This window comes from Nematostella vectensis, chromosome 13 (genome assembly GCF_932526225.1).
Source record: "Nematostella vectensis chromosome 13, jaNemVect1.1, whole genome shotgun sequence".
In the NCBI taxonomy this organism is placed as follows: domain Eukaryota; kingdom Metazoa; phylum Cnidaria; class Anthozoa; order Actiniaria; family Edwardsiidae; genus Nematostella; species Nematostella vectensis.
The window spans coordinates 12120389-12143281 of NC_064046.1; the positions used below are offsets into that span (position 1 = coordinate 12120389).

At 40.5% G+C, this 22893-nt stretch overlaps 1 protein-coding gene across 1 annotated transcript; it reads left to right on the forward strand.

The window, feature by feature from the left end:
- The first annotated feature begins 6 nt into the window (after nt 1-6).
- On the forward strand, nt 7-22773 carry LOC5519458 (ATP-dependent RNA helicase DDX1-like). The gene is made up of 31 exons (XM_048720941.1): nt 7-118; nt 3749-3800; nt 4161-4224; nt 4911-4940; nt 5130-5217; nt 5524-5571; nt 5896-5979; nt 6353-6436; nt 6899-6975; nt 7126-7198; nt 7453-7529; nt 8024-8077; nt 8154-8205; nt 8306-8379; nt 8721-8744; nt 9216-9268; nt 9495-9555; nt 9820-9891; nt 10239-10265; nt 10353-10439; nt 10944-10994; nt 14468-14542; nt 15466-15525; nt 16618-16669; nt 16983-17129; nt 17855-17946; nt 18809-18881; nt 19068-19140; nt 19807-19945; nt 21582-21699; nt 22413-22773. The coding sequence occupies exons 1-31, from the start codon at nt 100-102 to the stop codon at nt 22535-22537; spliced, it is 2205 nt and encodes a 734-aa protein (XP_048576898.1). The 5' UTR covers nt 7-99; the 3' UTR covers nt 22538-22773.
- The last annotated feature ends 120 nt before the right edge of the window (nt 22774-22893 follow it).

Here is a 22893-nt window from a genome sequence, read left to right on the forward strand (position 1 = left end):
TCTTGATAGCCATTTTACACAGAAATCGCTTTGACCAATATACTTTTTGGTCTTCCTGTGGCCGAGGAAAGCTGGTATCTCAACACAATTTCTTCCAAGATGGCGGGTCATTTCTCAGGTTGGTAAATAATTTTGGAGGTTTTAATATAATACCATTTTTCCTGTTGTAAGTTTAATTTCTTAATAGGTTTAAATACAAAAAGTACTTGGCCATTGCAAAGATTAAGTCTGTAAACATGTATCCGCTGGTCGTATGTAGAATTTCCAAAACTTATCCAAAGCAATTCGATCTCGAGTATCTCACGCTTCTTCCTCTTTTAATCTATTTTCGATCTATATCGATCTCGATAGATGTCGCTAATGTCTCTCTGATTCTAAACTGCAAAATCTTCGATGATTTCTACAAGAACTGGTCTTGTGTCTTGTCACTGAAGATAGTGTCTGTGGGTCTTGTCGGCAGTGGATCTTGTACTATATCCCCCCCCCCCTATACAAGTCAATGCAATGCAAGATGAGACCTTGAGACAGGGAATTTCCAGTCCCTATTTTTCCCGTAACATGTATACCTGTAGAGAACCAGGTTTATGGGTTACGGGAAAAAGAATTTCAGATGCTGAAACCACTTCTAATTTTCTCATTCAGAAAACCTAAAATTAGCCGATTCTAGTACCTTAAACCTCTTTAAAAAAATAATTGCAGCCATAAGGGGGCAGACAGGGGGGGGGGCAGGTGCCCCCCCCCCCCTCACACACAAGAACTGTTCAGATCTGTAGTATGAAGATATATAATAGACTTAGATATACAAAACTGGTAACCAGACACCAGCATCTGTTCACATTCTATTATGCAAATTCTGACAAATTCATATGCATCTTTAACCACTAATCTGACCATATGGATCACACCAACTCTTACATGCATTGCAGTATAAGGGCTTAAGAAAAATGGATTCCGAATTATCTGCATGCACTGTTGTTTTTATTAGTTGGGCAGTTTTCAGATAGCGCCTCCAGGAAAGTTTTTGGTTAAAAGCGTTTATTCGTACCATGGCACCTGGGGAGAAGGGGGACATAAAAGGGGAATAATGGTTGTGATACGGGTAGAGGTTGGTGGCAGGGGTGAGGGCGGGAGGGTAATTGTGGGGATAATGCTACAGTAAGTAGAGTTGGACTATAAGGAGTGTATGGGGTAGTGATGCAGTTGTTCTTACCATGGCGTATAGGGTGAATGGGAAGATTAAAAAGGAGGTAGTGGGTAGGGGAGGTATAGACCGGAAAACAAAAAGGCTGATAAGGGGTAAGGTGTACATGCTGGTGGAGAAAGAAGTGAGTTAAAATACAATTAAGAAAACAAAAAAAGTTCAAAAACATGCACATAAATGTATAATAAATGACAATGGTAAATAAGGAATAGGATATTTCATAGAGCTCTTCGAAAGGTTAAGCAGCCTCACATGTGTTCTAGTACAGGTTTTATCATCAGGAGGTAAGACCAAGTACTAGTCAAATGTGAAGGGGAGAATGGAAACTGGAAGCCTAGGGATGCTAGGGGAGGAAAGATGGAGATACCTAGTAAGGAAAAAGTTCGCATTTGAGACGTGTTTCAAGGTGAATGAGTGGCTAGCCAATGGTATCAGGAACGATCGCCCCAGGGTACCGTTGCCCTAATCACACTAAGAACGATTGTCCCACTCAGATAGAACCATGTACTTGGCATGGTTCTGATAATACCACAAGCGTAAGGAAGAGACCCTTTCTCCTCCACCATGATCATCATCACGTTCATCTTCAACTCCACCAAGATCATCATCACGATGATCTTCAACTCCACCATGATCATCATCACGATAATCTTAACTCCACCATGATCATCATCACGATAATCTTAACTCCACCATGATCATCATCACGTTAATCTTCAACTCCACCATGATCATCATCACGATAATCTTCAACTCCACCATGATCATCATCACGATAATCTTAACTCCACCATGATCATCATCACGATAATCTTCAACTCCACCATGATCATCATCACGATAATCTTCAACTCCACCATGATCATCATCACGATAATCTTAACTCCACCATGATCATCATCACGATAATCTTCAACTCCACCAAGATCATCATCACGATAATCTTAACTCCACCATGATCATCATCACGATAATCTTAACTCCACCATGATCATCATCACGATAATCTTAACTCCACCATGATCATCATCACGTTCATCTTCAACTCCACCAAGATCATCATCAGGAACATCTTCAACTCCACCATGGTCATCATACACAGACACAAATAGGTACCTTTATTCTGATCCTGAATGTTCATTTCCATGGCCTCAAAACACCATGTCCACTCCTTGAAGGCTTGTAAAACCACTTGGATGCCATTACAGACTGCAAAGCATTCTGGGAGATCCAGGGAAAAATTAACGAGGGGAGGGCCAGTCAACACTCCCTCTCCCCAGAGTCAGATGTTTTTTTATAAGTCTTTTCACCCCAAAGCCAAACAAATATACTCCAGGTCATACAGGCCCAGAATAGCAGAAGTAAACAATTTTGGAATCAATTTGGTTTAAGAATAGACAGCATTTAGGAGAGCTGTGGTGATTCATTAGAAAATTATTTTCTCATCCAGGCAAAGCCAAACAAGAAAAAATCACCATGAATCCACCTTTGCTTGCAAATATCCATAAGCACAGCACTCAATTATGCCCCAACAGACTTCATGATGCCCTAGGACACTCTCCCAATATGCTTATAGCTGTATTTTTTATGAAAAATACAAGCAACGATCAACTTGTGCTCGCATAAGCACAACAACAAGGGATTAAAAATGGGACCCAAAGCACTGTTGGAAAGCTAGGATACCGCTGACTGGGTGCAGTGGTGTTTGACTTTTTTCGAGGTATCTGTAGTCTTTTTTTTGTAAATTCAGCTAAAAAATAGCCAGGAGTCAATGGGTTAATCCACCACCCGTAGATTTTAATCAAAATAACTAGGTCTTTTTAGACTTGTGCTGTGAGATACACCCAGTGGATTGGATCACATATATGCCATTTCTAGCAATTGAATATCTTTAACCTAGAAAATAGAATTTTTTTACTTGGACATGACTGGACTCATTGATAGGGATGATATGCATAGCTTTTTTGGAAAAAAAATGCCCTGAAAAACATCAGATTCAGGCAAGGTTTTGTGATAAGATTACTTTGACGGTGAATATACAGGAAAAGTACCAAAAGTGGGTTGACACTGCTGCTTTGAATTTATAAAGGCAAATATTTTTTATGGAATTTGGGCTCCCTGTGGTTTCCCACATGATTATAACATAAAAATTATCTGTTAGAATATCAGCCATAACTTTTAAATGAAGGCTTGTTTGTCTATCAAGCAGAATTTGCTAACACTGTTATATGCACCTAAGCTCGCATAAGCACAACAACAACAAGGGATTAAAAATGGGACACAAAGCACTGTTGGAAAGTTAGGATACCGCTGACTGGGTGCAGTGGTGTTTGACTTTGACGGTTGTATAAAACTCAAAATAGGGTGGAGGTATCTGTTTTCAGTCTTTTTCTTTTTTTTTTTTTTGTAAATTCAGCTCAAAAATAACAAGGAGTCAATGGGTTAAGGGAGTTTTGTTGTTTAGAATTTAGCCTAACAAACTCTGTTCCTCCTACCCTTGATATACTGAGTTAGGTATCCTTACTACATATGTCTTGTGTTATTCAGAGTTCGGTATGCTGCCAGAAATCTGCAAAGCTGTAGAAGACATGGATTGGCTGTAAGTCTGACTTCATTCACTATTTTCATCCCCATGTTCTTGGTAAGGAAGATATGGTATTCTATGGTACACATGCCCCTTATTTCAATCCTAATCTGTGTTTCATGGTATGGTATGAGTAATTATGCATGTCCCACAATAGTTTCCATTCCTATTTCCTATGCCTTAAACCATGTTGTATTTGTGCTCACTCATAATTAAGTTTTCTTACTGTGAGAAGGGTGGTTACTGTAGTTCTGAAATCTATTAAGCATTGATTTTATCTTTTTTATAATACCTTGTACTGTATCTCCCCTTTTCTAAGAATGTCTAATCGCAAGTCTGGTTTGGTATCTAATGTTGCATGTCTTTTCCCTACAGATTACCTACAGATGTACAGGCAGAGGCCATTCCCCTCATCCTTGGTGGTGGTGATGTTTTGATGGTACATATCAGTCTTTTAATAAATAATCAGAACCTTAATACTTGAATTTGCCAATTTTCCCTCCCATGTCTCAAAACCATGCCCTTAACCCTTTCACTCCCAAGTTTTTTTGACTAATGCACACAAAATGACACTAGGTCTTCAGTTGTTATTGATTTTCTATTTTTCCTTAGAATTTCATGGGCTGATAAAGTAAGAACAAATATTGCCCATATAATTTATGATCGGAATAATAAGACAGAGTCCTTTTGTCTTTTTATCCAATGACAAAGGGGCATGCAGCAAAATACGGAAAATTGTGTACCTAGTCATGAAAGGGTTAATTTTCAGTGCCTGTGATTTTCCAAACATATTTGGCAAATTCTTAGACAAATGTAATATTTGTAAATTTTGACAAATTCGTAGACAAATGCATTGCACATTTTGTCAAATTCTTAGACCAATGTATTCTTGTACATCTCCTCAAATTCTAAGACGAAATGTTATTCTTGCACGTTTTTGTCTGTACTTTTTTTCAAAACTTACTCAATTATATTTTTTGTATATCTTGGCAAATTTGTAGACAGATGCTTTTTTTCACACAATTGGTCTGAAAAATTTCATAATGGATAGACTTCTAAACAACAGTGCAATTTGGCTGCTGGGCCCCTTAATTGTATTTTAATAACACTATTTTATTCTTCTAGGCAGCTGAGACTGGGAGCGGCAAGACTGGGGTAAGATAATTTTCTGAAAAAAAAAACATGTTACACTCTTTCACATGCGTACATCCGTACATCACATACTGTGTTATTATATAATACCAGTTAATTTTAATGACTGGTATATATAATAACTTAGTATAATATAAATAATTATAATCACATTTTGCCTGTTGATAACATTTTCTTTGTACCCTCTTCTAGGCTTTTTGCCTTCCTGTGATCCAAATTGTTCACGAAACAATCAGAGATGCTCTCTCTGGCAAAGTCAGCAAAGCATCTTCTGTGTCTGGTACAGTAGTCTATTATTTTCTCACTGTTGAAAATTTCTGATGATTCTAGGCTAATGACTGATGATCTGGTGATTGCCAGATACTGTACCAGTCAACTCTTGCTAATTTCAACACCCTCTGGACAGTATCCACTTCAGAAACATCAGAAATGAGATGGGAAAACATTTCAGATATTTCTTTATAGTTCATTCTCATCTGGTCTTGGTTTTCTGTCCTTAATAAGCGATTTGACTGCAATTAGTAGGATGTCCATTAGGCAAGAGTTGACTGTAAATAGAACTAAAAATATGGTTGTCACATTTTAGGCCCCTCCACCTTCAAGATGAACCCTTTCGACAGAGGAGACACGTTCAGTGAGTTAATTTATTTGTTTATTTGTTATTTAATAAAATTGACTGAGTTACTATTGTTTGGCATGTATGACATGCAATGGTGTGATGTGGGATACATGCTATTTTTCTTTTTTGTTGTAAGTTCAACATTTTCTTGATTGCCAAAGTAGAATTGTTTGATTTGTGCATATGTATTTTATATTTTAGTTACACTGATCTTTGAAGTTGGCACTGACCACTGGAGGCCAAAGTGTTAAAGGCCGTGTGTCCTTTGCCTCGCCTTGTGACAGCATCATAAAATGCGATAAATAAATTAATTATACTTTTATGAAATGTTTATCTTAGCCATTGATGAAGAGGGTTACTTATGTCAAAGTCGTGATTTCTACAAGTGGCAAGGGTGTCGGTCAACTCTTGGAGTGAAGAAAGGTAAGCAAGGCCTGCTCATTAAATTAGATATAGCAGCGTCCAAGTGGATTTGACTGATACACAAGATGTTATTGTGTGCAAGGGTGTTGGAAGTTTTGCATATGTTAACAAATCAAAAGTTATTCTCGTCAAAAGACAGAAATAGCCAAAATTTGGTATTGTCAGTATGTTTTATCTTTCCAATAGAGATTGTACCGGCTATACAAAAAATACCTTCTTGGAATTTTTGAAGGTTTGTGGAAATTGGAAATTTGCAAGTTTATATTTTCTTTTTTCAAAGCCCTTGGGATTTACAGTATTTACATTAGCTTAATTGTCTTATTGTCAGTTTATTTATATTCACCTAATGTTCTTTCTCTTGCTAACAACTCAGGAAAATATTACTATGAAGCAACAGTTACTGATGAAGGCCTGTGTCGTGTTGGGTGGTCGACGGCCCATGCCACACTAGATCTAGGTCAGCTGACACGAAAATCTCTACAGGCAAATTGATTTTGATAATTTTGTTCATGGGGTTTCATATATTATGTTGTCAACAATACTGTATCACCATTTAGGGTTATCATAGATGGGGGGATAAGACAGTAGTCAATCTAAAGGATTTGATTAACAATACTGTACTAGCATTCAGAAAGCAAATACATAAAAACCTGTTATCTAACCCTCAAAGATAGACAACAGTTCGAGCTAGCAGTTCGAGTATCAGAATGTAGAAACTACATAAAATTAGTCCCCTGGAAACTCAAAACTAGTTTGAGTTTAGAGTGGGTTTGAAGTTTTGAGTTAAATAACAGTTGTGGGTTCCACTCTATTATTCTCTGGTCATTCATTGTCTTCTTTGCTATTGTCAAATATTTTTAGTGATTGTTATTATGTGAGTTGCTGAGTGTTATTTGTGGTGTGTCACATGTTGTCTTAGGCACTGACGAGGAAGGCTTTGGGTTTGGTGGGACTGGTAAAAAATCATACAATCGCCAGTTTGACACATACGGCGAGGTTAGTAAAAGGTTGAATTTTAATGACATTGGTAGCTTTTCATTCCCATAAACCACCCATACTTGAATCAGGGATTGTATTTTCATTGATATCCATGAAATGTGTAAGGGATAAAAGCCATTTTAGCCATCATTTGCATCTTTTTTGTAGCCTTTTGGTATTAATGACACAATTGGGTGCTACATCAACCTAGATAATGGCACTGTGAAATATAGCAAGAACGGTGAGTACAGTATTATTGCAGACTTGTTTCCCCTTGGATTTTGTGCTTTTTTCACTACACCTGGAAGCATTAAAACTAAATGCCAAAACAAGGGCAGCTGCCTTCTGGCCTTACCAATAAACTTGCTATTAGAAGCCTGGGTAAAACTAATTGTGGCTATTTATTAAGATATTTATTAAGATATCTATAGGATATCTTTTAAGGCTAATGGCAAACATTTTCTTTATCTCATTGAAAACCTATTTCTTCTGTAGGTGTGGATTTTGGCAAAGCATTTGACATTCCACAAGCTTTGTTGGGGAAGACATTTTTTGCTGCTGTAGTTTTAAAGGTACAACTAACAGTGATTATTCCTCCCGGGGGGGGGCTCTCGTCGTGAAAATGAATTTCAATCCTAAGGGATAGCAAAATGTGTGTGGTTTCTGGATGTTTTAACCCTAAGGGATAGCAGAAATTTCAGATATCACTAAAAACGATTGCTAAAGTGACAGCCGACTTCACAGCAATCCAAAGGACAATGGGGGTTTTGATTGGCCAATTGATGTTCATTGTCTTGAGTTGACAGTTGACACTATATCGACTGATTGAGATTTAACAGAAAGTCTTACAAACTACTGTAACAGGAAGTGTGATTTGTATATGTCTGGTCGGGTCATGGTAGACACCCTAAGGGATAGCAGATTTCCAGAGGGATACTAGCACTTGGGGCAAATTTTAAACCCTAAGGGGTAGGACGAGGATTTGTACACTCTCCCCCCCCCCCCCCCCCCCCCGGGTTTTTCCTATTTTTAACCAAAATTCCACTCTTTTTTCCTCATATTGTAGAATGCCGAGATGAAATTCAACTTTGGAGACTCATCATTCCAGTGCCCTCCAAAGGTGATAAAATGACTTTCTTGTCTGTTGTTTTTCATATCGAAATAAAGGGTAATAAAGTGATTTTGTCTTCCTATAGGGCGACTACATCCCTCTATCAAAAGCCCCAAAGGATGTGACTGCTGCAGGAGGTATAGGAGACTGTGACATAGTGGTGTATCAGTAGTATAACAGGAACATTTCAGGCCTATTCTTTGCTGTGTGTGGTAAAAAAGTTTTGTTAAACTTCAGGTGATACTGCTTCTATTCAGTCAAAACCTGGCAAATTTTCTAATCGCTGTGCTCCATCAGCAATCATCATTGAGGTAACAGTTTCATTAGGCAGTAAATTCTGAGAGACTTCCATAATTTTCCGTACTGTTTTATGTGATGATTTGTCAGAGAAAAGGATCCATCTATTACAGCACTAGCAGCACAACCATGAACACCTAAGATATGGGTGGATTGTTAATTGTCATTCTGACGAATCAGATGCAAGAATTCAGACAATGTGGCTTGTTGAGACATGTTTTTCTAGTTGCCTGTTTGAATATCTCGCGATTGATTGGTCGGACAAACATTCCATTCATATGGTCACACTGTAATTGCAGGTAAGATTTTACAAAAATGTTGCCTTGTTTTTCATTTTTGGTTCATTCCTTTGCAGCCATCTAGGGAACTGGCTCATCAGGTACTTATCTTATGTTTACTAGTCTTACGTTAGTTCACACTACAACATTATAACATTTTGATATAAAAAAAAAGCAATACAGATCATGACTTTTTTGTAATATTTTAAAGATATGCTATTTTTAGTCTCTTTTTGTTTGTTAAATCTACTATAGACCACTTTTAAAATTAATAGAAAAATCCTTTCATATTTGGCCACACAGAGGTTTTGAAGATGTTTATAATTTTCTAAGCCAAAGTGCCAGGCCTTGATTTTCCTCTTCAACCTGGGAAAATGAAATTGCCTGATACTCAGGCCTTTCAGTATTTTTCCCATGCCCCCTTATTGTTGGGATTAGAGGCGTACTTGTATTCATTTGTTATAGTATAATTCTTATAGTGTAGTAAAGAATTCTTTTACCAAGCCTTTCTATACCTATGTTAAGATCAAGCCAAAGACAGATTTTTCTGATTTTTGTTTTGATTTTTACAGACACATGCCCAAATACATCTCTTCCAAAAGCACCTCCCACAGCCAAAAGTCAAGTAAGTGTCTATTCTTTTAAAGCCCTAAATTCTTGTTCTGTTACCCTGGGCGCTTTTGTTTAGTCGTGAGGTTAGTGGGTGGGGTTGGGGGGTGGGGCACTAGTTTGAAGCAGGCTGCTTATACAAGTGGCACTTGTCTGAAGATTTAGGGGAGGGAGTGCAAATGCATTTACCATATTTTGTGCTCATCATTTTATTATGTTTATGTTAAATGTGATCCCCTTAGGCCAGTGCTTCTTGTTGGGGGTGAGAATGCCAAGGATCAAATAAGACAACTCAACGACGGGGTGAGACTTTGCTTTTTTTTACCAAACTACAAGCTACAAGTTTCGGAATTCTGTGGAATCTACCTAAATCTTCCAAATTCAAGGCAAATTCAAGTAATTCATTTGCGCCAGTTCGTAACATATGAACTTGTTAATTTTATGGGTCTGGCCTGTCAAATACAGCAGACAGTTATCCTGAGTTTTTGTTGGAAATAATGTATAAACCTTAAAGTAGTTAACAACTCAAAAATATCATCTCTGCTTATTGAGTGTTTTTCGTTGAAGGTTGACATCGTGACTGGCACACCAGGTAAACTCAATGACTTCATAACCACAGACAAGATAAGTCTACACCAGGTAAGAACATACTATGGAACAATCCATCTTCATCTTACCCCTGGGTAAACACATTGCATTAACAGTCCCCTGGGGCGACTCATATTACAAGAGCCCCCAAAATTGAGGCTAACGCTAACTCAACTCAAGTTCCTGAAATAAATTTATTGGAATGGGTGGAGAACCCGAAACCACCAGTGAAGTACCAAGCCTAGCTTTCCACTTTCTGGGTGGCATTTATCAGACAGTTGATCTATTCAAAATGAAAACAACTGTATTATTTATCTGAATTAGTTGAGAGTAATCCAATTACTATTTTTCTCTTTGTTTTTTTGTATCGATGATAAGTCTCAACTTTCTCTATGCAGGTGAAGTTCTTCATCTTGGATGAAGCGGTAAGACTAAACTTTAACTGCAAAAAGGATATCTTTTAAGAGAAATGCACACCAAGAGAGTTCTTTGACATTTTCTGTCGTGAACAGGATGGTCTGCTGGCCCAAGGCAACAATGACCTCATCATGAAGATTTACAACAAAATTCCTAAAATCACAGCTGGCAAACGACTCCAGGTGAGCAAGAAAATATAAGAGAAAAAATATAGTGTTAGTTTGAGAAAAATACAAACTACATAGGTTTCCCTACAGGTCTGTTTCTTCACGAAACAGACCTGTAGGGAAACCTATGTAGTTTGTATTTTTCTCAAACTAACACTATACACCGCTCTACTTTCGAGTATTGAGCACTTTCTATGAAAGCCTTCAACCATCATTTTAAGAGAAAAAATATATTTATGTAATCCTACCCTTAGTGGGGACAAAGAAGTTGGAGGGGTTCAAGTATTGACAGATACTATCTTTGTGTGGTGAGGCAGGTGTGGTGTGGTGGGTTTGGTGTGGTAAGATTTGTGCTGTGTGCCCTATTACTGTGAGGCATCCCCTCTTTTCCCCTCTTTTCTCCTTATTTCAGCTCTGCATGCCCACAGTGTCCTGGGTCTTGGAGAAAAAAGATCTGTCACATTTATGATATTTTAAGCAACATTCTTCAGATTATTTTATTCTATTATTTTTTTTTAGATAGTCACATGCTCTGCAACCCTCCATTCATTTGATGTCAAGAAATTAGCGGTAAGAAAAGCCTTTATTTGCGATCCTTGATTATCAAAATTACAAGGTATGACATGGTGAGACATGGCATGATAGACAAAATCTCTAACTTTAATAGGCCTAACAGTACTGACATGAGTACCTGGACCTTGTTTTCTTCTCTAAAGCCGTGAACAAACTTGTACATATTGATAGTAAACACTAGCCAAACACTAGAAACTATTCTTGGGTCACCAGATACTCTAATGCAACACTAGCTAACTCTAATATATCAACGTTCTTTTTTTGTATGCCCTGCTCACCACTTCTCCTTCGTATGTTTGTAGACCATGTTGGGGTTGCTGTGGATCAGTATGTTTGTAGACTATGTTGGGGTTGCTGAGGATCAGTATGTTTGTAGACCATGTTGGGGTTGCTGTGGATCAGTATGTTTGTAGACCATGTTGGGGTTGCTGTGAATTAGTATGTCTGTAGACTATGTTGGGGTTGCTGTGGATCAGTATGTTTGTAGACCATGTTGGGGTTGCTGTGGATTAGTATGTCTGTAGACTATGTTGGGGTTGCTGTGGATCAGTATGTTTGTAGACCATGTTGGGGTTGCTGTGGATCGGTATGTTTGTAGACCATGTTGGGGTTGCTGTGGATCAGTATGTTTGTTGACTATGTTCGGTTTGCTGTGGATCAGTCAGTATGTTTGTAGACCATGTTGGGGTTGCTGTGGATCAGTATGTTTGTAGACCATGTTGGGGTTGCTGTGGATCAGTATGTTTGTAGACCATGTTGGGGTTGCTGTGGATCAGTATGTTTGTAGACCATGTTGGGGTCACTGTGGATCAGTATGTCTGTAGATCATGTTGGGGTTGCTGTGGATCAGTATGTTTGTAGATCATGTTGGGGTTGCTGTGGATCAGTATGTATGTAGACCATGTTGGAGTTGCTGTGGATCAGTATGTTTGTAGACTATGTTCGGGTTGCTGTGGATTTGTAGACCATGTTGGGGTTGCTGTAGATCAGTATGTTTGTAGACCATGTTGGGGTTGCTGTGGATCAGTATGTTTGTAGACCATGTGTTTGCTGTGGATCAGTATGTTTGTAGACCATTTTGGGGTTGCTGTGGATCAGTATGTTTGTAGACCATGTTGGGGTTGCTGAGGATTTGTAGACCATGTTGGGGTTGCTGTGGATTAGTATGTTTGTAGACCATGTTGGGGTTGCTGTGGATCAGTATGTTTGTAGACCATGTTGGGGTTGCTGTGGATCAGTATGTTTGTAGACCATGTTGGGGTTGCTGTGGATTTGTAGACCATGTTGGGGTTGCTGTGGATCAGTATGTCTGTAGACTATGTTGGGGTTGCTGTGGATCAGTATGTTTGTAGACCATGTTGGGGTTGCTGTGGATCAGTATGTTTGTAGACCATGTTGGGGTTGCTGTGAATTAGTATGTCTGTAGACTATGTTGGGGTTGCTGTGGATCAGTATGTTTGTAGACCATGTTGGGGTTGCTGTGGATTAGTATGTCTGTAGACTATGTTGGGGTTGCTGTGGATCAGTATGTTTGTTGACTATGTTCGGTTTGCTGTGGATCAGTCAGTATGTTTGTAGACCATGTTGGGGTTGCTGTGGATCAGTATGTTTGTAGACCATGTTGGGGTTGCTGTGGATCAGTATGTTTGTAGACCATGTTGGGGTTGCTGTGGATTAGTATGTTTGTAGACTATGTTGGGGTTGCTGTGGATCAGTTTGTTTGTAGACCATGTTGGGGTTGCTGTGGATCAGTATGTTTGTAGACCATGTTGGGGTTGCTGTGGATCAGTATGTTTGTAGACCATGTTGGGGTTGCTTTGGATCAGTATGTTTGTAGACCATGTTGGGGTCACTGTGGATCAGTATGTCTGTAGATCATGTTGGGGTTGCTGTGGATCAGTATGTATGTAGACCATGTTGGAGTTGCTGTGGATCAGTATGTTTGTAGACTATGTTGGGGTTGCTGTGGATCAGTATGTTTGTAGACCATGTTGGGGTTGCTGTGGATCAGTATGTTTGTAGACCATGTTGGGGTTGCTGTGGATCAGTATGTTTGTAGACCATGTTCGGGTTCCTGTGGATCAGTATGTTTGTAGACCATGTTGGGGTTGCTGTTGATCAGTATGTTTGTAGACTATGTTGGGGTTGCTGTGGATTAGTATGTTTGTAGACCATGTTGGTGTTGCTGTGGATCAGTATGTTTGTAGACCATGTTGGGGTTGCTGAGGATCAGTATGTTTGTAGACCATGTTGGGGTTGCTGAGGATCAGTATGTTTGTAGACCATGTTGGGGTTGCTGTGGATCAGTATGTTTGTAGACCATGTTGGGGTTGCTGTGGATCAGTATGTCTGTAGACCATGTTGGTGTTGCTGTGGATCAGTATGTTTGTAGACCATGTTGGGGTTGCTGTGGATCAGTATGTTTGTAGACCATGTTGGGGTTGCTGTGGATCAGTATGTTTGTAGACTATGTTGGGGTTGCTGTGGATCAGTATGTATGTAGACTATGTTGGGGTTGCTGAGGATCAGTATGTTTGTAGACCATGTTGGGGTTGCTGAGGATCAGTATGTTTGTATACCATGTTGGGGTTGCTGTGGATCAGTATGTTTGTAGACCATGTTGGGGTTGCTGAGGATCAGTATGTTTGTAGACCATGTTGGGGTTGCTGTGGATCAGTATGTATGTAGACCATGTTGGGGTTGCTGTGGATCAGCATGTTTGTAGACTATGTTGGGTTTGCTGTGGATCAGTATGTTTGTAGACTATGTTGGGTTTGCTGTGGATCAGTATGTTTGTAGATCATGTTTGGGTTGCTGTGGATTAGTATGTTTGTAGACCATGTTGGTGTTGCTGTGGATCAGCATGTTTGTAGACTATGTTGGGGTTGCTGTGGATCAGTATGTTTGTAGACCATGTTGGGGTTGCTGTGGATTTGTATACCATGTTGGGGTTGCTGTGGATCAGTATGTTTGTAGACCATATTGGGGTTGCTGTGGATCAGTATGTTTGTAGACCATGTTGTGTTTGCTGTGGATCAGTATGTTTGTCGACCATTTTGGGGTTGCTGTGGATCAGTATGTTTGTAGACCATGTTGGGGTTGCTGAGGATTTGTAGACCATGTTGGGGTTGCTGTGGATTAGTATGTTTGTAGACCATGTTGGGGTTGCTGTGGATCAGTATGTTTGTAGACCATGTTGGGGTTGCTGTGGATCAGTATGTTTGTAGACCATGTTGGGGTTGCTGTGGATTTGTAGACCATGTTGGGGTTGCTGTGGATTAGTATGTTTGTAGACCATGTTGGGGTTGCTGTGGATCAGTATGTTTGTAGACCATGTTGGGGTTGCTGTGGATTTGTAGACCATGTTGGGGTTGCTGTGGATTTGTAGACCATGTTGAGGTTGCTGTGAAATAGCACGAATGCTAGGCGATATTGGCACTGGGCTGACTTCCTGCTTGTTGTCATTGTAGGAGCGTATCATGCACTTTCCTACATGGGTGGACTTGAAAGGTCAAGATAGTGTTCCTGAAACAGTACATCATGTGGTAAGTGGTCTTTCAGTTTGAATACCATTCTTTTACTTGAATTTGCCATTTTCCAAAATTGAATAGATCTCATTGATGACCTTCTTTTCTTGCTTGACGGCTAGTAGATCCCCCTTTATCGTCGACATATGCATGATCCTAAAACAGTACATCTGCTGAACAACTAAATGTCAAGGGCAGAGTTGCTGGAAGTGGTGCCCTAGGGGATTTGGGTGGGGGCTGGAGTAGGGGGATATAGAGCAGGGCGTGTGAAGCATTACAAAGAAGGAGGGTCGGGAATCCTGCTAGCCTGCGCTCATTCGGGGATATTTGGAAATGTTTTTGAATATTGGGAATTATGTCGCGCCTGCGAAGGCCGAGTTGTGCGAGGATGACTTATTCCATGGCACATTGGTAACTTTTTCCATGACTTGTTAGTGACATGGCCAATGACTTGTTATGGTTGTTCGCTTGTTCTCTGTTGAATTGTTCCATGATTCGTTGGAAACTGGTTTTATGGCTCGCAGTTGGCTTGTTCAATGGTTCGTTGGCAACTGGTGTTATGGCTCGCAGTTGGCTTGTTCAATGGTTCGTTGGCAACTGGATTTATGGCTCGCTGTTGGCTTGTTCCATGGTTCGTTGACAACTGGTTTTGTGGTTCGCTGTTGGCTTGTTCCATGGTTCGTTGGCAACTGGTTTTATGGCTCGCTTTTGACTTTTTCCATGGTTCGTTGACAACTGGTTTTATGGCTCGCTGTTGGCTTGTTCAATGGTTCGTTGGCAACTTGTTTTATGGCGCGCTGGTGGCTTGTTCCATAATTCGTTGACAACTTGTTTTATGACTCTCTGGTGACTTGTTCAGTGATTCGTAAGATGATTCGTTCCAAGACTCGCTAATTACTCCTTCCATGATTCGTTGTTGACACATGTTGGCGCTTGCATAGGTTTGCCACGTTGACCCACTTGTTGACACCTCCTGGGTGAACTTGAAGAAAAAAGTCAAGGTACGTCAGAAATTATTTTTGACTTGTAGAATCGTATATCCCAACATGATATTGAGATCTATGCTTAGATCTTAGCTAGACCTGGACAAGTAATTCCAGTGGAAGAAGTCACGGAAGAAGGCCGTCCACACTAACATGTATTCGTTTGGATCCGTATACCTTTTGATACGTTAAGGCATTTTCGTCCACACTAACACGCGCGCTGGATCCAGCGAATCCGGATACTTTTGATAACGCCGTCGAAGGTGAATCAAAATGAATCCGTATACTTTGGTCCGTAGTGTGGACGGTCGAATCCGTACCAAAATGAAAACGATGGCGTCTGCTGCTTTGAGCATGCACATATCATTAAAGTGACGTCACCCTGTACCTTTCAGCGTTTTCAAACGTTTAAATCCGGGTTAGTGTGGACGGCTGGATCCAGGCGAACACGCTGCGAAAAGTGTGGAGGCGAATCAAGTGATGCGTTCTCGGCTAAACGAATCCGGATACTTTTGAATCAGTGTCAGTGTGGACGACCCCTCAAGAGACCGTTTTCACGATGTTGCGCATGCATCAAAAATGCCACAGACTGGCGGGGCACAACTGATCTAAAATGGCAGTTTACAGACGAAGCTATAGAAAAGGTTGCCAGAGTGCTTCTTTTACAGAGTTTTGGTGGTAGAGTCAAATTCCCCTTTGTCCGCATCATTTTCGATCAGCTATGGCCCGCAGTCTGTAGCATTTTGGACGCGCACGCAACATCGTGAAAACGGTCTATTATAAATAGGCCAGTACAAAATGTCACTTTCCCTCTTGACTCTACCTGAGCCTGAACTCCAAGGTTCACCAGATGTAAGCCTTGACTTGTACCCATGACCATTCCCATAGCCATGGGTGGGCGCATGGGGTGTATACAACTCCTTTTAGCTGGTCAAAAAGTACGGTGATTAATCAGATTTAGCACCTGTAACCTGTTTGTTGCATAGTTGCAAAGCCGGTTGACTACAACGTTTTGTCAAACGACTATAATATATATGTCTATACAGCGTATCCCTCACCAGAAAATCATTATTACATATCATTATCACATTAATATTGTGTTACCCTTAGACTGATGGCGTTCACGCTAAGGACAACATCAAACCCAACAGCCAGTCTCCAGGTGAGGAGTGTCATGACTATTTTACCTTCCTAACGCATTAATTCATCAACCGGAGACGTAACCACAGGCCAAAAATCATAAGTGCAAATTAAACACACTGAGATTAAGAGATACTTAGGCATCAGTCTCAGGGATAAAGCGTCTTGAAGATATACATTCAACCAAGGTGGTAGCAACTACTCTTAAACCAATACTAACTCGGGTTCTTAATTTCAAATGGAACAAGCAAAAACAGAATTGACCCTTTCAGGTAAAAAAATAGTCAGGGGTAAATGGGTTAAACCCTATTTAAACTATTAAATCTTCATTTTAGAATCTTTGTCTGAGGCGGTCAAGATCTTGAAAGCAGAGTATCTGGTTAAAGCTATTGACGAACACAAAATGGATTCTGGGATCATCTTCTGCCGGACTAAACTTGACTGCGATAACATTGAACAATATTTACTCAGCCTGGGCGAAGGTGAGAACTAATTCGGTTTTGTGGATAAGTGGGTGAGATGGATTTTGGTGTGGTTTGAAGAGGTGAGGTTACTTTAGATTAGGTGTGTGTGTGCGTGTGGGTGTGGTGAGGTTTGGTTAGGGGGATGTGGTGTGTCCTATTACAGTGAGGCGTCTTCTCCCCCTCTTTTCTCCTGATTCCAGCTCTGTTTGGCTGTAATGCCCTGGGTCTCGGAGGATGTCTGTTCTGTTTCGATAGGGTGTAGGCATAAGCACAGATATAAACCCATTGCAAAATGTTGTTCACACACGTTGGTTCAATATTCACGATGGCAACTAAAAGTCTCCTAATATCTCTACTGAATGCTAAATAATTAAGTCTTAAGATTATCCATCACATCTTCACCTCTACGAATGATTAAAAATCCCCATACCCACCTTTCGGTCTTATTACTGCTATTTGTCGTTGGAATTTTAGCCTACTTGTGGGAGTTTGACTTTTTGTTTCGGCGAGAAAACCCGGAGTTCGTGGATCGGGGAGGGCCTTTTTGCCAACAAGCGCTCGTCCCCCTACTCCACGTCCAAACTGGTTGCCAACATAGCCAACTCCGGGTTTTCTCGTCGAATGAAAAACCCCACCGTCTACAAACTAGGCTATTGGCATTTTTGCGTGGACAATGTCTATTGAAACTGGAGTGTATGATGTCTAGACTAGCACTTTTATTCAATTTCTATTCTGGTTTCCAGGACCCAAGGCCATGGTGAATGCGTACTCTTCCGTGTGTCTACATGGAGATCGGTCACCCCAAGAGCGCAAAACTAATTTGCAGAAATTCAAGGTAGAGAATCTTTTTTTGTGGTTGGAGGGAAGGGTTCAATAAGTACCTAGCCTGTCCACCAGAGGACCCCCCTGTTGAATTGTTATACTCATCCCATTGTGTCCTACCTACAGTATGCTGCTCTCACACCTGTAGCAAAGTATGTAATGGTTATTTTAAGACGCTGAAGGGTTATGTAATATAGTCATCTATGGTTTTAAGGGTGCAGTTCGTCGTAGGACGTGAGAAAAGATACACGAAAATAGAGCATCTGAGAAGAAGGAGAAACAGCATCAGATCAATCGGTGAAGAGCGGTTATTCGTACCGTGGCACCTGTTGTAGGGTCGCGGCTAAGGCTTGCGAGGGAATGGGTGTGGACCATATGGAAAGAGTAGAGACCAATAAAGCGATAGTAAAAGTCGGAAAATAATTGTGAATAAAAAAAAGTGAATATATAAGTTTAGATGTATGGCACATAGCAGAGTCATATGTGATTAGAATATTCCATAGCGAAATTTCGCCAACGAAATGATGATTTGGAACCTATGATTTCGTAAGCAATATGAGTTTACGTTTTAGAACAATACCCTTACATTCACATGTTCGTCAATTGGTAGCTGACGGTTTCTTTCTTCCTTTTCTGTTCACCGCTTTATTTACATTTGAAATAGTGTCACTTTGAATCTTTCTGTTCTCTTAGCTAGCTCTAGATGTGAATAGTGTTGTTTTTGTGGTTCACCCCTTCCCTTCATATGGATCAATGAAAACCGTGTGTGACCTTGATTGCGTTGCCTCAACCACTGATAGCACCTGGTCGTGTTAACCGGTGTAAACTAGTGTAAACTAGTGTGCCATGAGAAAAAAATGATTCCTTCTGTCCAGGATAATGAGGTCTGTTTTCTAATCTGCACCGATGTGGCTGCTCGTGGGATTGACATCCAGGGAGTTCCTTACGGTATGTCCGCCATGCAAGATACTTATTCTCTTTACTGTAACGATATGCTTGCCTTAGGATGTTAGGAGAGTTACTTGTAAGATTAGCTAATTCGACCAAATGATCATACGAATTCTCATTACCTGATGACATGGTTGGTTACTGATGAGAGGTGAGAAACTACTATTATTTTATCATTTTTTTCAGTGATTAATGTGACGTTTCCCGACGACAAGCAGAACTATGTTCACAGGATCGGCCGAGTTGGGCGAGCAGATAGGTACGAATTTTTTCTCTCGATATATGAATCACGGGTGACCCAGTGTGTTAGCGCGTCAGCGTATGGGGCCTCTGCTGAAACGGGTTCGATTCCCGGTCGAGACAAGTGGAGTATTTTTCTGTTTCTATTCTATTTTTTTTTATTTATTTATTTATTTATTTATTTATTGATTGATTGATTGATTGATTTATTTATTTATTTATTTATTTATTTATTTATTTATTTATTTATTTATTTATTTATTTATTTATTTATTTATTTATGGTAATATATCACTGCGATTTCCAACATTCTATAAACTCTTGTTCATGATTCCCAGCCTCTTATCCACTTTCTGGCTTTTCGACATTCAACATTTCAACATTCTAATTTACGTAACTGCCTTGATTTTTTATTGTTCAGCGGAGCGGAGAGTGCCCTGGGTACCAGAGCCTGAGAACTTCTCACGCCCAGTGACGCTCAGCCAAAATGTCGTGAGCGTCACTGGGCGAGAGGAGTCTGGAGGCTCTGGTACCCAGGGTAAGCGGAGAGGTGAGATTGCAAATAACTTAAGTGCTGGCCAAATTGAATAAATATACGGGGATTTTAATGGAATGCTTATCGTTCTTCATAGACCCCAGTATGTCGTAAGAAAGCACCTTTAATTACCCTTTCCCACGTTATTAGGATGGGCCTTGCATTGTCCTTGGTTTCTGACGTCAAAGAAAAGGTTTGGTACCACACGTGTCCCAACAGAGGCAAGGGCTGCTTCAATACTCGACTAAAAGACCAGGGAGGCTGCTCTATCTGGTACAACGAGACTCAGGTATGTTCATGGTAAGGGGCAGGGGTGCTCTATCTGGTACAACGAGACTCAGGTATGTTCATTGTAAGAGGAAGAGGTGCTCTATCTGGTACAACGAGACTCGGGTATGTTCATGGTAAGAAGGACCGTGCTCTATCTGGTACAACGAGACTCAGGTATGCTCATGGTAAGAGGAAAGTGTGCTCTATGTGGTACAACGAGACTCAGGTATGTTCATGGTAAGAGGCAGGGGTGTTCTATCTGGTACATCGAGACTCAGGTTTGTTCATGGTAAGAGGCAGGGGTGTTCTATCTGGTACAACGACACTCAGGTATGTTCATGGTAAGAAGGACCGTGCTCTATCTGGTACAACGAGACTCAGGTATGTTCACGGTAAGAGGCAGGGGTGTTCTATCTGGTACAACGAGAACCAGGTATGTTCATGGTAAGAGGAAAGGGTGCTCTATCTGGTACAACGAGACTCAGGTATGTTCATGGTAAGAGGCAGGGGTGTTTTATCTGGTACAACGAGACTCAGGTATGTTCAAGGTAAGAGGCAGGGGTGCTCTATCTGGTACAACGAGACTCAGGTATGTTCATGGTAAGAGGAAAGTGTTCTCTATCTGGTACAACGAGACTCAGGTATGTTCATGGTAAGAGGAAAGTGTGCTCTATCTGGTACAACGAGACTCAGGTACGTTCATGGTAAGAGGAAGAGGTGCTCTATCTGGTACAACGACACTCAGGTATGTTCATGGTAAGAGGAAAGGGTGCTCTATCTGGTACAACGAGACTCAGGTATGTTCATGGTAAGAGGCAGATGTGCTCTATCTGGTACAACGAGACTCAGGTATGTTCACGGTAAGAGGAAGAGGTGCTCTATCTTGTACAACGAGACTCAGGTACGTTCTTGGTAAGAAGGACCGTGCTCTATCTGGTACAACGAGACTCAGGTATGTTCACGGTAAGAGAAAGAGGTGCTCTATCTGGTACAACGAGACTCAGGTACGTTCTTGGTAAAAAGGACCGTGCTCTATCTGATACAACGAGACTCAGGTATGTTCACGGTAAGAGAAAGAGGTGCTCTATCTGGTACAACGAGACTCAGGTATGTTCATGGTAAGAGGAAAGGATGCTCTATCTGGTACAACGAGACTCAGGTATGTTCATGGTAAGAGGAATTGGTGTTCTATCTGGTACAACGAGACTCTGTTATATTCATTGTAAGAGGCAGGGGTGTTCTATCTGGTACAACGAGAATCAGGTATGTTCATGGTAAAAGGGAAAGGGTGCTCTACTCAGTTATATTCATGGTAAGAGGAAGGGCCTCAGGAATTGTCATGGTAAAAGGTAGGGGCTTCTTAAATGCGCTGTTTAAAGAATGTCGATCAACTCCTTTGTTATTGTTTATAATTGAAATTACAACGGGTTATCTGCAAGGAAATTCAAAATGACCATCCGTGATTGTAGTCTGATACTTCATTGATGATATTTGATTGAAAGTTTCTCATTAACTTGCTTGAATTAGCCGATGGAAATGGATGCTTCGAGTGACTCGGCATTGAGCGGGAGCATAAAATAAGCGTAATACGAGGAAAGGGCTGCTCTATCCATTACAATGAAACTTCATATCATATTTCCCTATATGTTTCACAGTATTTGGCTGACGTTGAAGATCACTTGGGAGAGACGATCCCGGTTATTCAGCCAGATATGAAAGTGGCTTCTAACGAGTTTGATGGGAAAGTTGTTTACGGAGCGAAGCGTGGCAAAGGTGATCTTTTCAGCTCTCGATTATTACACAAACAATGTAACAACGTTTTCTCAACCTTCACATACCCTTCGCCATCCTCTTTCTATCCCTATACCAACTTCCTTTATCTTAACCTCATCTCTATAATGTTTGACCACCCCCCTTGAACATTGCCTTGCCGCTCGCCACAACAATAATCTGCCGTCTGCTAACAACATCAGCACTCTTCCCATCTGGCTTTCTCGGCATTCGCTTTTCATGTTTTCTTCTCCCCTCTTGCTCCCAAATCATGACTATGAAACAGAGGTCGTATTTTCCATGGCCGTGTTTTAATGCAACGACCATTTCTTATTATTGTTGTTAATGTTGTTGTCGTCGTCGTTGTTGTTGTTGTTGTTGTCGTCGTTGTCGTTGTCGTTGCCGTTGTTGTTGTTGTTGTTGTTTTAGGGGGAGGGGGGCTTTAAATATAGCAGGATTGTTTTCAAGCTAATTGGTTGGCAAAATATTATTTTGCCATGTAGTGGGGATTTTTTCCTATAGACCCAACGAATCAGGAAGTTATTTCAGACCCATTAGGATATGTACCACACACAACAGAAAAGGTAAACGGTTGCCTTCTTATGCGTTTTGTTTTTCCACAGTTTTTCTTCGTTGCCCCCTCCATCCCATTTTTCTTTTTATCTTCTTATTTCCCTACTCCTTCAGGTCTGATTTTATTTCCATTTTTCCCACAGGTGCAGTGTTCCAGACGCACACGGCAGAACTAGCGCCGTCCGTTCAGGAGTTAGCAGCTCTCGAACAGCAGGCCCAGACCTCTTTCATCGATCTCATGCACCGGAACTGGACCAAAGTGCGGTGACGTCACGAAAATGACGTAATACACCAAATAAAGAGACTAATGATAAACTCAAGTTGGGCGATCAAACAGAGCAAAGACTTAAGTCAATAATGTAAGCTGTGAAGGTACGAATTAAGAGTTCAGTCTTGTGTTGTGGCGTTCTGCGTATAGTTATCGCTGAACTAAACAAAATGAATACACTGTCACAAAACTCTTCTTTGATATAACTTATAATAAATTATGAGACCTCAGATCTACCATGCCTAAAGCCTTTTGTTGCGAATCATATATCACCATCTTTCTACTTCGCTATCTTCCTTAACATGAATATCAGTAGAGTCTATTATGGCTGACGAAATTTAATGTTTGTCGCTAGT